The sequence below is a fragment of the Myxocyprinus asiaticus genome, chromosome 21, assembly GCF_019703515.2.
Source record: "Myxocyprinus asiaticus isolate MX2 ecotype Aquarium Trade chromosome 21, UBuf_Myxa_2, whole genome shotgun sequence".
Taxonomy (NCBI): domain Eukaryota; kingdom Metazoa; phylum Chordata; class Actinopteri; order Cypriniformes; family Catostomidae; genus Myxocyprinus; species Myxocyprinus asiaticus.
Genome location: NC_059364.1, coordinates 25,791,604 through 25,807,600, shown reverse-complemented (window position 1 = coordinate 25,807,600; position 15,997 = coordinate 25,791,604). Strand labels below are relative to the sequence as shown.

The 15,997-nt window shown below is 39.1% G+C and overlaps 1 protein-coding gene across 2 annotated transcripts in view; it reads left to right on the top strand.

Moving 5' to 3' along the window:
• LOC127412496 (melanopsin-A-like) overlaps positions 1-5,899 on the top strand; it is a 42,243-nt gene extending 36,344 nt beyond the window's left edge. For both annotated transcript variants that reach the window (XM_051648948.1, XM_051648947.1), the window contains one exon: positions 3,375-5,899. In XM_051648948.1, coding sequence (XP_051504908.1) covers positions 3,375-3,638 — 264 coding nt within the window. In that variant the 3' untranslated portion in view covers positions 3,639-5,899. The remainder of the gene's footprint in view (positions 1-3,374) is intronic.
• Positions 5,900-15,997: the final 10,098 nt, after the last annotated feature.

Genomic DNA, 15,997 nt, shown 5'->3' with positions numbered 1-15,997 from the left:
TGCTCTGAGGTAGTAAATTTCCTTGTAGTATGCAATAGGGGTCATTCCCCATATGGTGCACAGAGAGAATGTCACAGCTGTTATTTTCTCATCAAAACACAGAAAACATAGGCCTCCAGCCAGTCTGCAACTGTGACATTTGAATTGAGCCCTCTTTGGGTTCTGTTCTCTCTCTTATGTTTGCATGCTCATAAACCATACCTTAGTGTACTTATTAACTTTGGATAAGGCCATTCTTGAGAATTTGCCTTGCTTCCCCATTTCACACACTGTGCACAACCACTTCCCAATGGTGAGCGGCATCACAATTAGTGTAAAATATAAAGCTCCCGCTATCCCGTTGGCACTCACAGGGATGTCAGATTGGGTGCTAAAAATGATCGAACACAGGTATTCGATCAGATTCGCACGCAGTCCGCCTCACTTCAACAACGTTTTGTCCTCGACGGTTCCGTCTTGGGATGTGCCTGTATTATGTGCAGAAATTTACAATCTCACAAAAGATGTGATAGAGAATGTTCCGAGCTGCCACGCCCGCAAAGGGTTTTACTGCTGCTACCTTTTCTTTCCAAAGAATGGTGGCAGGCTTTGGCCGATTTTAGATCTGAGACACTTGAACAGCGTGCTTGCAAAACAGCCATTCAAATGTTAACTCAGAAACAGATCTTATCGCACATCTACCCACAGGACTGATTTGCGTCAATAGATCTAAAGGATGCGTATTTTCATATCCAAATTGTACAGCATCACTGGCTGTTCTTGAGATTTGCGTTCGAAGGGATGACATATTAATTCAAAATCCTTCCCTTCGTATTGTCCCTGGCCCCATGCACATTCATGAAATGTGTCGATGCGGCGCTCGCCCCTTTGAAGATGAACGGCATGTGCATTCTGAATTACCTCGATGATTGGCTATTACTGGCTCAATCAGAGGCTCTGCCATGCGAGCACAGGGGCTTGATACTTCACCAAATGAACAGCCTGGGTCTCAATGTCAACTGGGCGAAAAGCACACTTTCTCCCAGCTAACAAATCTCCTTTTTGAGGGTTTGACTCGACTACATGAGCATGTGTGCGCACCTCACAAGCGAGCACGTCCAGACCATTCACCAGTGTCTGTCTCAGTATAAACTGGGGAAAGCATTTCCATTGAAGTCTTTTCAGAAAATGCTGGGTTTTATGGCAGCAGCATCCGCCATCATACCGTTATGTCTTTTGCACATGAGACCTCTCCAGTGCTGGCTCAAACACCATGTACAGAGTCATGCCTGTCGTCGGGGGCGCATCACCATGATTCACCACTGCTTGGCTGCTCTAGCACCATGGACAGCTCCAAACCTTTATCAGCAGGGTGTGATGCTGGGTCAGGTTTTCAGATGAAAAGTAGTGACCACGGATGCATCCAACACGGGTTGGGGCATGCTGTGCGATGGACGCCCGGCTTTCAGCACTTGGACAGGTGCTAAACAGGCCTGGCACATCAACTGCTTGGAAATGCTAGCTGTCTTCTTAGCGCTGGAGCTCATGTGGAGCTCTCGCCATCTTCTCTCCCTGTGCATGACATATGTTCCAACATATGCTGTTGCACCAGGGACCAATGGCGGGGGAATGGAGACTTCATCCTCAGATGGTTCTGAGGATTTGGGAAGTATTTGGTGGAAGTTGACCTATTTGCCTTCACAGAGACAGCCCACTGCCCTCTTTGGTACTCCATGTCCCAAGCCCTGCTGGGAGTGGATGCCTTGGCCCACAAGTGGCTGATGAAATGTAAATATGCATTTCCCCCGGTATGTCTCCTCCACTCGGTCATCAGCAAAGTCCAAGAGGACAAGGAAATGGTTCTGTTGGTTGCGGCAAAATGGCCCAACCAGCCATGGTTTCCGGAAATTATGGAGATATTATGCAGGCCCTCCATGGGAAATACCGCTGAGGTTGGATCTGCTCTCTCAAGCACAGGGCACGATTTGGCATCCCCAGCTGGAGCTGTGGAACCTACATGTATGGCCCCTGAAAGGAGCACAGGGCACGAGCCGGAATTGGCTCAGTCTATAAGGAACACCATTTTGCAAGCTAGAGGGCCGTCTACGAGATGCCTCTATGCACTAAAATGGCATATGTTTGCGGATTGGTACTCATCACACAACTCATTTCTTCAAGAGTGATTGGACACAAGTCTTATTCCTGTGTCCAATGTTTTGTGGCAAGTGTGGCATGATGGGACTCCATTCCCCATAGCGTTCAAATGCAATGTAGAGTGAACTGAATCAACAGGGAACGTCTCCGGTTTCTCATGTAACCTCGGTTCCCTGAGATGAAGGGAACGAGACATTGCAAATCTTGTCCACACTACTATGTCAGCGTTTCAAGGAACGAGTGACATGTTCTTGTCCCTCAGTCAGAAAATCTGAAGAAATGATGTCTGAGCACCCGCTTATATAGGGCAAATGTGCACCCCCTTCATCTCAGGGAACCAATGTTACGTGAGTAACTGGAAACAATTTCGGTTTGTTTCTCACAAAACCTTATTGTATTCCTTCAGAACAAGACATGAGTTGCATAAAATAATTTATTAGACTCCTGAATTATACTTTTGCATCCTTTTGAAGCTTGAAGAGGTGGTCACCATAAACTGCCATTGTATGACATCACTGAGCAATTTTTTTTTCACAATTTCTCCTTTTGTGTTAAGAAAAAGTCATATGGGTGCCTGGGTAGCTCAGCAAGTAAAGACGCTGACTACCACACCTGGAGTCGCAAGTTCGAACCCAGGGCATGCTGAGTGACTCCAGTCAGGCTTCCTAAGCAACCAATTGGCCCGGTTGCCAGGGTGAGTAGAGTCACGTTGAGTTAACCTCCTCGTGGTTGCTATAATGTGGTTCTCGTTCTTGATGGGGTGCATGTTGAGTTATGCGTGGATGCCGCGGAGAATAGCGTGGGCCTCCACACACGCTAGGTCTTCGTGGTAACGTGCTCAACAAGCCACATGATATGTGCTTGATAGATGTGCGGATTGACGGTCTCAGACGCAGAGGAAACTGAGATTTGTCCTCCGCCACCCGGATTGAGGCGAGTCACTACGTTACCATGAGGATTTAGAGCACATTGGGAATTGGGTATTCCAAATTGGGGAGAAAGGGGGAGAAAATCAAAAAAAAGAAAAAAAAAAGAAAAGAAAAAGTAATATGGGCTTATAACAACACAGGGGTGAGTAAACAATGACTGAATTTTCATTTTTGGGTCAACTAATCCTTTTAATTTAATGTGCAATAAAGTCCCTCATTTTACATTTAATAGGTAATCTCCCATAATTAACTAGCTGAAAAGTACCACAGCAGAAGACATCTATACATGGTTTGCTTCTGTGTTGTTTGCAGGCTGGTGATAGTACAGAAGTGTCAGTTTCAAGAGGTACGATTGGTCGGATCCCCAGCATTGTTATCACTTCTGAGTCCAACTCTTTGCTGCCCTTAGTGAGGCCTAGCTGCAGAAGTAGCCGCTCAAGTTTGTCCAGTGGCAGTGTTGGGGCAAATCCCTTCAGCAGAGACTCTCGAGGAGAGGTCCAGCAGGGGGCAGTACATCTCTCCACTGCTCCTGAAACACCCGAGCTCCCTCTATTAGAAAACCCTTGCCCTCAATAACTCTTCTTAAAAGCTTATGCTGCATTCATGTGCAATCGGAATAATCCTACTTCCCACTTCTGAAGTGGTAATTACGAGTATGTCGTGTTCACGTGCTTTGTTGTCAGAAAGAACAGGAAACATGGACGACGCCAGGTTCATTCATACATATTTCTTGAGGAACTTTTATTTTGACACCATAATACATATCACTCAGTTAGCTTGCTGACGATAATGGAATTTTGGTCAAATACAAGCTATTTTCACTGTGTAAAAATGTACAACATGCATAGAATGGTTGCTGATTTACATAAATTAATATGACCAAAGTGGAAAGCGCTAACAATTAGCTGCATTTAGAAAAATGAACAAAACCTGTCATTCACTTCATAAACTGTACTCTCCTCCACCATGTTGAAAGTACTCCTCCCATCTCGGAAACTCAGGTATCAAAATTATCTCCGAGTTTTCCAGTCGTAATTACGACTTGAGGGGTTATTCATGTGCAACTTCCGAGTGGGAAACTCGTATTTACGATAATTCCGATAGCACGTGAAGGCAGCATTAGTCCTTATACCTCTTCACCTGCTGTCCAAAATCTTATGTTCAGGCATAAGAGTTTGTTTGTTTGTTTTTTGTTTTTGTGAGTTATCCTGTTATGTGGTGTAGAAGTTTAGCAATGCAAACTTGAAGTCAAGACAAAAACAGAGAGGTAGTAATCTGTGCTCTGAATGTAAAATGTGAAAATGGATTGTTGTCTTCCTGTTACATGTGTAATACCTCACCTCAGCTGTAAAAGGATGTCCAATATTTGTTTCAAGGGAAAATTTAAGGGACTGTGCTTTGAATCAGGCAAAGCTACTTAAGCTGATCCATGGAGAGTTATTGGAAGGAAAGAATATTTGGCTGGGAAAGGACATCTGAAAGTACTTTTTGTCTGTTCATTGACATCAAATAGGCCGCGATGGGAAGTTGTTTTTGTTATAGTATCAAGGTTCTGATATAGTATCAGAGGTATCGGAGGTATGCATTGTAAGTTTTATTTTGAAAATTGTACTCTTATGAATACATTTATGTGAACTGTATTTGCAACTGTAACTTTATATCTGACCTCCCATCTAATTTTAAAAGCTGTGTGGTATTTTCCAGGTTGTAGGAGGTTCTCATCCAGTTGTTTTGGAAAAGCATTTTAGATGTCTGATGTTGCACAATTGTTTTATTTGTAACTGTGTATTTACCGGTACTTATTATGCATTTAATTGTAAAGTTCTTGTAATATTATTAATGGCCTCTGAAAATAACAATGTGGGGCAATAGATCCTTGATAACGTCAGTAAAAGAATGTGGTATTTAATTTGTATTTGTTATCATAGTTTACAAATAGGTGTGAAAGGAGTTCATTCTTCGGTTGTATGTCACACAATGCTATTCCATTAATGATAATAGGAAGGAACACAGATACATATTTCACCATAAAGCATGTGAATTACTCTAATGGCTTATTTATTTATTTATTTATTTATTTTTTATCATAGTAACAGATGTAATATAATGTTTGAAGAGATAAAAGAAAAAAGATTTGTATGTTGCTTTGGAAAGAAGTCATCTCAAACTGCACAAACCACGTAATGTAAATGCCTGGAGTGGGGACACATGATTATCTCAGTAAATCTAAAACAGTGCAGCCATGAGAGAATGCATTCAACTGATGTCATGCATGCTGTGTTTGTCACCATGAATCCATCATCAATATAGCACCCTAATGAATACTGGTCTCTGAACGGCATGCACAACTAAAACCAGTTTGACAAATCACCTCCCTAGACATGACATGATGGTGTTTGTTTTTATATAAAAAGAACTGTTTATTGTTTGTGTTGCTAAATTTCAACGTTCACATGAACTCACACAATCAAATTATAGTCAACTATTAATGTTTCAGCTATAATATTGCCTTTTGACTCAATTAATATTTATTAGGGCTGGATGTACAGGACCTCAAACATGGTGGTGGCTGCTCTTATAGACAGTTTTGAAAGACATATTTAGCAAATAATCATGACATAGAATTTAAACTTTGTTACACTCTCTAGAGCTGGGTCTAGTGTTAATTTGTTTTTGTTTTTTTCTAGAAAAGGTAGAACAATGGCCAAAAGTTAAGGAATCATTCATATCATTTTATTCCAAAGAATTTTGTGAAGTATGGTATCAGAGTTTATATCAATTAATGTGTATCCATTTAAATTAAAGACACCATATATATGTGTATTTATTAAACATGAAGGCGAATGTTATTGTATATTTGTTATGTTAATATGTGGTTGCTCTTATTTATTTATTTTTTAAATAAATTTGCAATTCTACATATTGTTTCTTTTCTGGTCATCTAGTCCACACAATGCATATTAAAGAAAGTTCTAGAGGATTTTATAATGAAATTGTCCCTTCACAAACTGACATTTAGGTTTTTTTAAGAGACGGTCATTGAACTTTTATAGCTGGATTATTTATAGAGATTCTTCTCTAGCTGTTAGACATCACTGTCCTCACCAATCTGTCAGTAATGATTTTGACATTTCCCTCTTAGGGGTCTCAATTACAACTCTTTTTTTTTCAGTGGCATTTAGAGAATCACATCAACAGCATTGGTGAGCTAATCACACATACACAGGTTTTATATATATATATATATATATATATATATATATATATATATATATATATATATATATATATATTGCATTAAGTTACTTGTTATTCTTGCTACTCAGGATGGGTGGGCTTTCACATAACACTAGGAAGGAACATGACCATGACCTACTCCCACAGGAACAGAGCTCAGTGAATGGAGAGGGGTACAGACTGAATTATTAGGGCTGACGTTTTAACGCATTAATTCAGTACGATTAATTATGTTAAAAAATAACATGTTAAAAACTTTAACACAATAATCATGTCCTGGATCGTAATATGGCATATTCCTACCATTATAACAATTCAAGCTTGAAATACCACCTGTTTTCAGCAGGGGGCAGTAAGAAAAACTCCACAGACAACAAACCACTCAGTCTTGCTTAAAACTAGAGACAGCACAAGAAGAGGACGCATTCTTTTTGCTGGACTGAGCACAGTTCTGAACGCAGAGGTCTCGAGATGTGTTTTTCTAAGTTTCAAACTAAGTTTAACGTGACAGTGACCCAAAAATGCTGTGTTCATGACACAACGCAAACAAAGTGAGACGCTCCAAAAGCGCCCTTCATGTGTACATTGACGTGTCCTTAGAAAAGCTCTTTTAATAAATCTACCTCGGACAGATTGACTAATTTAACTGCAAAATGGAATGCTGTGGACTGTAGGCCAATGATAGCTTATGTTAAATAAATAAATAATATATTGCCCTTTAAAGTCACTTTTTGTATTGTCTTATCAATGCTTTACTTGTCTGTCACAATAATGTAATGCATTTTAATTATCTGAAATATTATGTTTTAATATATATTATATTTATAACTATTTTAAAAATATATATTTATATTTATTTAATATATAATATTTAATAATTATATATTGAATTATTATTTAAGGGCCTTTCTCAGCAAATATTTATACATGCGATTCATTGTGATTAATTTAATTAATTAATCAGCATATCACTGACAGCCCTAGTAATCAGTCTTAAATAGTATCAGTGTCTCTCTCTCATTCTGCCAGTAATGATGAGTTAATTGTACCCCCAATGGCCAGATGTTGAGTTGCATGGTCTTATTTTTCAGTTAATTTTTTTCTTTATAGTGCATCTGATGAAACTGAATTAGTTGTGCTTTTCACGTTGGATTAGAAAGCAGAAAGCAATTGTAATGTGAGGTCATTAAATGCACTGAACTTAAACTGTTTTTACAAAGAAGATATTTGCAGTGTTCCTCATGGATTCAGTCAGGGGCGCAACTATACTTTTGTTGGGGGGTATGCACAGGCTTGGGGAGTAACAGAATACTTGTAATGGTGTAACGTAATCAGTATGCAAACATTGTGTAACTGTAATCTGTTATAGTTACATAAAAAGCCAACATATTCAGATTACAGTTACATTTGGTAAAAATTGGGATTACTAGCAGGATTAAATTTTTTTATTTATAACAAAAAACAAAACAAAACAAAAGATCCTCCTGACATAAAATGATAAAGGCCGCTGCTTGCTTTATAGTGGTACAGATATGATCAGATGCATGCTTGAGATCTCTTCTCGTTCTCTCTCGTGACTCATGTGAATCTGGTGCTACTTACTGTCGCATGCGCAAATAACACCTGTCTCACATCAGTACTGTGCTCTCCAGGCAAATGTGGTCAAACCATTAAAAGTGCTGTTTCATCGCAATGGCCACTGGAGAAATATGATTATTTTTGTGGAAATTTAGACATTCTTGTTAGACATTTAGACAGTCTATTCCAGATTGTTCTGCACCAAGAGGGGACTGTTGCATTGTTTCATTTTATTCCAGACTGTGCTGCACCAGGTGAAGTTTCATCGCATAAACTGTAAACCGATGCTTTTTCCCCTTCTGCTCTAGTGTACTAAGGGGCTGCTGTGCCTTGTTAAAACTGTGTATGCTTACTGTTTCAGTACTGTTATGAATGTTGCCTATATGCTTGCATAAAATACTTGCTAGGAGAAGAAATGAGATAGTAAGCAGTTTCGGGTTCGGGTCGGGTTCGGGCTTAAAATCTGACGGTAACGTTTGGGCCGGGTAGGTTCAGGCCACATGGTCTCCGGTAAGGGTCAGGTTCGGGTTTCATTTTAAGGCCCGTGCAGACCTCTAGTACACGGGACGCCTACAGTTGAAAGTGTAGTGTGACTTCTTATTTACATCTTCAGTTGAACTCTAAAATGTTTCTCTGAAATGCTTTCATGTTGTAATGACAACAGTAATTGGGAAAGCATTTCTTTTTTTTTTTTCTTTGTTAAAAAAATCCAGATTGTTGAACACCAAATGAATTGAAAATGTTATTAAGTTCTTAGGGGAAAAGTACAATGGATAATTTATCTGATTTTGATACTTATAAATGTATTGTTAAGAACAGTTCAAAAGTATGGGTGAGGGAGAAATACTGGTAAATGTACATTTTAAAACTCATAGAAAGTAGGAATAAGTAAATCAAGACACTAAAAATTTTAAATCTATTTTGATCTATTCTTTAAAACAAGATAACAGGCACTGGAAGCATTAATAATAATGATGACGATGAAGATAGCATGTGATCTACCTATAGCAGTCAGAAGTTAATGAATGGTCAGTGCCAATTTGTCTACATGCTAACAGCAATACATGGCAGAATTCAACTTTGTAGTGTTTTTGAATCTGAGGTATATCCTGTCAGATTGTTTAATGTTAACCAAGGCATAATTCAGTGCATCTGTTCTAACTGTATTTGCTTGATGAGAAAATAAACTATTTTCTGTAACAGATAATGGACTCTGATTTGGTTCTATATTTGAACATATGCTGTTTTCCTAATAAGGAGGCACGGTCACTGTTTTTCATGTTTTTTTCCTTATATATAATAATAGCTACATTACTCAAACACGGTTTGTTTGGCAGGGCCTGGGTAGCTCAGCGAGTATTGATGCTGACTGACACCCCTGGAGTCGCAAGTTCGAATCTAGGGTGTGCTGAGTGACTCCAGCCAGCTCTCCTAAGCAACCAAATATGTCTCCACAGTAACGCGCTCAACAAGCCACGTGATAAGATGTGCGGACTGACGGTCTCAGATGTGGAGGCAACTGAGATTTGTCCTCCGCCACCGGATTGAGGCAAGTCACTACGCCACTATGAGGACCTAGTGTGCATTGGGAATTGGCCATGCCAAATTGGGAGAAAGGGAAAAGAAAAAAAAATGCACATTTGAACCCAGTTATAATGCTAAGATATTTTAAGTAAAATTAAATCAAATAAAAGTTTATTTAAATAAAATACATCCTTTCATTATTGTTTAAAATTGTGCTTTTGGTTATTTGTAAGGTATTATGGAGATTTAAAAAGTAAGATTTGTGTATCTAACCAAAACTCTAACCAAACAGAAATTTCTCAGGTAAAGCACATGATACATGTTAAGTAATATATACAGTGCATCCGTAAAGTATTCACAGCGCTTCACTTTTTCCACATTTTGTTTTGTTACAGCCTTATCCAAAATTGATTAAATTCATTATTTTCCTCAAAATTCTACAAACAATACCCCATAATGACAACGTGAAAGAAGTTTGTTTGAAATCTTTGCAAATTTATTAAAAATAAAAAATGAACAAAATCACATGTACATAAGTATTCACAGCCTTTGCCATGACACTTAAAACTGAGCTCAGGTGCATCCTGTTTCTACTGATCATCCTTGAGATGTTTCTACAACTACAGGAGTCCACCTGTGGTAAACTCAGATGATTGGACATGATTTGGAAAGGCACACACCTGTCTATATAAGGTCCCACAGTTAACAGTGCATGTCAGAGCACAAACCAAGTCATGAAGTCCAAGGAATTGTCTGTAGACCTCCAAGACAGGATTGTATCGAGGCACAGATCTGGGGAAGGGTACAGAAAAAGTTCTGCAGCACTGAAGGTCCCAATGAGCACAGTGGCCTCCATCATCTGTAAATGGAAGAAGTTTGGAACCACCAGGACTCTTCCTGGAGCTGGCCGCCTGGCCAAACTGAGCGATCGGGGGAGAAGGGCCTTAATCAGGGAGGTGACCAAGAACCCGATGGTCACTCTGACAGAGCTCCAGCATTTCTCTGTGGAGAGAGGAGAACCTTCCAGAAGAACAACCATCTCTGCAGCACTCCACCAATCAGGCCTGTATGGTAGAGTGGCCAGACGGAAGCCACTCCTCAGTAAAAGGTACAAGACAGCCCGCCTGGAGTTTGCCAAAAGGCACCTGAAGGACTCTCAGACCATGAGAAACAAAGATTGAACTCTTTGGCCTGAATGGCAAGCGTCATGTCTGGAGGAAACCAAGCACCGCTCATCACCTGGCCAATACCATCCCTACAGTGAAGCATGGTGGTGGCAGCATCATGCTGTGAGGATGTTTTTCAGCGGCAGGAACTGGGAGACTAGTCAGGATCGAGGGAGAGATGAATGCAGCAATGTACAGAGACATCCTTGATGAAAACCTGCTCCAGAGCGCTCTGGACCTCAGACTGGGGCGAAGGTTCATCTTCCAACAGGACAACGACCATAAGCACACAGCCAAGATAACAAAGGAGTGGCTCCGGGACAACTTTGTGAATGACCTTGAGTGGCTCAGCCAGAGCCCAGACTTGAACCCGATTGAACATCTCTGGAGAGATCTGAAAATGGCTGCGCACCGACACTCCCCATCCAACCTGATGGAGCTTGAGAGGTCCTGCAAAGAAGAAAGGGAGAAACTGCCCAAAAATAGGTGTGCCAAGCTTGTAGCATCACACTCAAAAAGACTTGAGGCTGTAATTGGTGCCAAAGGTGCTTCAACAAAGTATTGAGCAAAGGCTGTGAATACTTATGTACATGTGATTTTTCGTTTTTTTTCAAAGATTTCAAACAAACTTCTTTCACATTGTCATTATGGGGTATTGTTTGCAGAATTGAGGAAAATAATGAATTTAATCCATTTTGGAATAAGGCTGTAACATAACAAAATGTGGAAAAAGTGAAGCGCTGTGAATACTTTCCAGATGCACTGTATCCAAAGCCTTTAGTACAGTTAGGATTGGGGGTCTATGTCTCTACCAATATTATAAAATTATTAAATGCAGTACATCCCACTAAAGATCTATTTTTATATATGTAAGAAGCTAAAATGCACCTCCATCAATTTCCAAATTGTATGGGTATGTCATTATCTTCAAGTTATGCAATTACTAAACTGAAAAGGATTTTTTTTAGAGTTGACTTTGTATTATATTTAATAAATGCTTCTGAGAAAATTAAACTAAAACATTCAACATGTGATTCTCTGATATCTTATACATGCTGATCCCCTAAAAGTGATCCCTAACTTACAGATGATAAACATGAGCTTGTACCCATGCATATAATTACAAATACATTGGGTTGAGTTTCAGAAGAACAATTCAACGTTATTCTGCATGTGTAAGTTATCAAAATGTTTTTTAACATTACATGAGTATACACTGACAAATGTAATTAGAATTCATGGTTCCATTAAAGGCTCAGAAATACTGGGGATGAAATTTGCTGTGTATGGGTTTAAAAGGTGTTGATTCCTTGGACATGTTTTCAGTCATGGAACATTATTTACAGAGCATGCTACCATGTGTGTGAGCACTCTCGTACGTGCATTGAATGCTCATGTTCCTTTACTTTCAACTATAGCCCAGGGTACCATTTTCGAACAATGCTGCATCTGCTCTTTCAGACAATTCCTTCCTCCTGTGGGCAATCAACTATTTGCCAATAGACTCCTGAAAAAGCATGTATGACATTAAACATTGCAGCAAGAAATGTTTGTATACCTCTGCACAATATTGCTTTATGTAAATAAGTTGGAAAAGTAATAAATGTCTTTCTAAGCTGGTATCAGTGCCGATTTCATTTTGAGGAAAACATCTTCAAGTTAAAAATGTGGTTACATTTAAAATAATCCATTCAATGTGATGCTACTGCAGCATAAAGTGAAAGTATTTACAGCATTCTTTAAAAATACATAATTGGGGATACATTAAGATATAAGTTTATATCAGTCAACATGATACAGCACTGCAACTGAACATTAAATACCCCTCTACAACAAAAACCCATCAAATGTTTCATATCTTACCCCAGCTACAGGTTTATATGCAGTGTTGGGTAACGTTACTTTAAAAAGTAACTTGTTATAATATTGCGTTACTCCTTAAAAAAAGTTAATTAATTAATTAAAAAGTTATTTTTATGGAAAGTAAAGCATTACGTTACTTTTGTGCTACTTTTACGTTACCTTTTTCTCACAGTCACTTTCTCTTCTGCTATGCTATGCATTCCATACAAATAAGCCATGCATTGCATACAAGAGACATTACAGGTCATGCTAGCTTCTGTACAGCACTCATGTCAAAACAACATAGAAAACAAACAGATATTTAGAAAGTCTACAATCAGTAGGTCTTCATGTCATATTTATATTAAAGACTCCATAACAGGAATATGTTTTTCCATCAACATGGCAGTCACTATGAATAATGAAGTATAACCACTGCCTTTCCTAAAGCAGCAAAGTCCAACACTCGAACCTGCAACATATATGTCATCATATGCGGTGCCCATCAACAATGCTATGAGTCAACTTGAGATGTTCTTCAGAGGTTAGGATACAATTCAGTGGGGAATGCCAGCCTAACATGTTCTAGGAATAAGTCTGATGAATAAATGAATATTTTTCACTTAAGTCATCTCAGTGCACGCTTCTTTTGAGTTGATCCACAATGAGTACAGACACCACAACTTCAAAGGCGCATGTTGATACAACTTGAATGGAATCGTTTTTAATGCTACCAAAATGTAATAAAAACGGATAGTTTCATGAATCAAACTACTTATTTATTATAAAACAAAACTTTTGAATATTTGTATATACTAAGACATTTTCTCTGTGTACACAATCGATGTAGAACTTTGCTTGGAGTCACTGATTTAGAGTATTTTCTCATCCCATTCTCCCAGTTATGGGGAGCTGTAACACGGAGCAGTTCGGCTGCATAAGTCAGTGAATTGAGCGAATATTTGTATCATGTCGTGGCCAGTGGAAGACTAGTCTTATAATGCCTCTTCCTAAACATGTTTACTCAACCCAATGTTGACCTCATATTACACTAAAGCACGAAATGCACATGCGCGTTAGTGAGCTGATTGACAGGCTCTTTTACCTGCAAGGCGGGACTTCCTTTCTACATCTATTGATTGCTGGGTGCTAGAGCCATAGAAATATGGCTAGAGCTTCTTGGTTGGGTGTTCCAATTTCTCCCATTCATTTAAATAGAAGTGACTCATCTCTATCTGCTAAATAGTCTCTGACCTCACACTCTGTAGAACTACAATGTCCATCATGCACTATGTCTCCTCCCCAAAGTTTGCACACTTTTACTCCTGATTTCTCATAATAAAGGGCCAGCAGAGGTGTACAAAAGCAACACATTACTCTATTTAAAAAGTAACTTCAATATTATGGTGTAAAATAAAAAATATTGTGTTTCTTTACTCGTTACTCGAAAAAGTAATCTTATTACGTAACATACGTTACTTTTATCGCGTTACCCCAACAATGTTTATATGCTCTATGGAGGCAGGAGATGCATCATAACCTGATGTGGCATGAAATACCCCTTAAGTGTTTCACTTACAGCAGTCATTCATTCAGACACATTCTCTGGAGCCTGCTGTTCTCCTCAAATCTCTGAGCCATGCCACCTGTACATCAGGGGCTGCTATAAATAAAATGTATTTATTACATTTAGATTTCCATTATGTTCCACTTCCACTTGTTATAACTTCAGATACAATAATTTACACAAGGGATAATCAGCTGGTCATTACAAAATAGTCCCCGAATAAACTTGCAGAACGATGGCAAAAAAAAAAAAAAAAAGTAGGCCTACAGTATATAGGGCAAAGACTACAGATTGTGTTATATTCAGGCCCGGTTCTACGGGGGTGCTTGAGGGTGCTAAGCAGAACAGGGCAAACTACTGCCTGCGGGGCAAGTTATCATGAACGTTTTTTATTAGATCTTTCATTTATGTGGATTTGGGACCTATTGTGCATCCACAAGCTTTTAATATGCACAGGGTTGCCAGATATTAGATGTAACACCCCAATCAGATATTTATACTGCACAAATAGGAAATATTCACCTTATGTCATACTTAATTTCTGCAATCTGGCAACCATGCATGTGAATGCATGAGCTTTTTCTCCTTTTCGAAAAAAAAAAAAACGTAATAACTCAATAGTGCAATATTATGCTCAAAGGAAGGTGTGATGCAGCCACTCCATGTCCATTCATGAGGCTGCGTGTGCTGTTTAGTGCCAAGTCTGCGAGCAAACCTTTTCAGTGATGAACTTTAGTAAAATCCCAATAGACCTTCGCATTATTCACACACAGAGGAGACACGCGAGCAAAACCAAGTGAGAGAGGAACATTTTTGTTCTTTGTGTTATTTGTAAAATGCTGAAGTCCCTCACACCTGTATGTGAATGTTACTCTGGCAGTAATCATTTATCATGTCATGCAGCCTGATTTATTCAGTGGTTTGCTGAATGGGATGCCAGATAAATAATTGATGAGACTCACATCATGATCCATGAGTGTGTAAACGGGTTGATAATATTCTGAGAATAAAACAAATGTGTCCACTTTGCGGCCAACATTAAAATGAGCCTTTAGAATCTATAATTTCCAAATATGTTGTTTTAATTTTAGCCAGACTCCTGATGTAGTGTTAAATTGAATACTAAATTATCATTGCATTGAAATATGGTAAAATAAACAATTAATAATTTTACACAGTCTTAATTCAGTTTTACTAACACGTGATAGAAATGTAGCAGCAAAACTTCAAGCAATCACAGAATGGTCCCATCAGCCTGTATACACATGAGTGCACTACTACTTCTGGGATTAAAAGATACAACTATGCCGAAATTTTTATCTTCTTTCTTCCATGTTCTACTTAATGGCTGATGTGGCCCCTGTACCAAAATAATCACACATCTCTGCTCAGTTGAATATGTAAGACTAATACTGTAAATTGGCAAGCAGATTTCCTTGAATCCCTGCAAACACACAAAAATCCCTGCATTGTGTGAACACGCAATTGCTGCATCAAATGTGTGTGATTGTGCAAATCAGTATGTCCTAATCTGCAGGTGCAGCATTTTGCTGTTATTTTCAGTGACAGATCATGTGAAAAAATAGAAGCAATAAATGTTTTGTACATTAAAAAAACGTCCTGGTTACTTGTGTAACCTCCATTCCCTGATGGAGGGAACAAGATGTTGTGTTGATGTAGTGACACTAGGGGTCACTCTTGGGAGCCCGAGACACCTCTGGTCTTTGATAAAAGGCCAATGAAAATTGGCGAGTGGTATTTGCATGCCACTCCCCCGGACATACGGGTATAAAAGGAGCTGGTATGCATCCACTCATTCAGGTTTTATGCTGAGGAGCCGAGCCATTTCAGCGGGTAGTTCAGCGTTGTGTCAATCACTCGACGTTGTGTCGATGTAGTGACACTAGGGGTCCCTATACGAAACGCCACAACTGGCTGAACTGTGTTACGTGAACTGGCGGTGTGTGACGAGCAGACCACTGTGTGCCTCATAGCCAGCACACCAGGTCGACACGTAACCT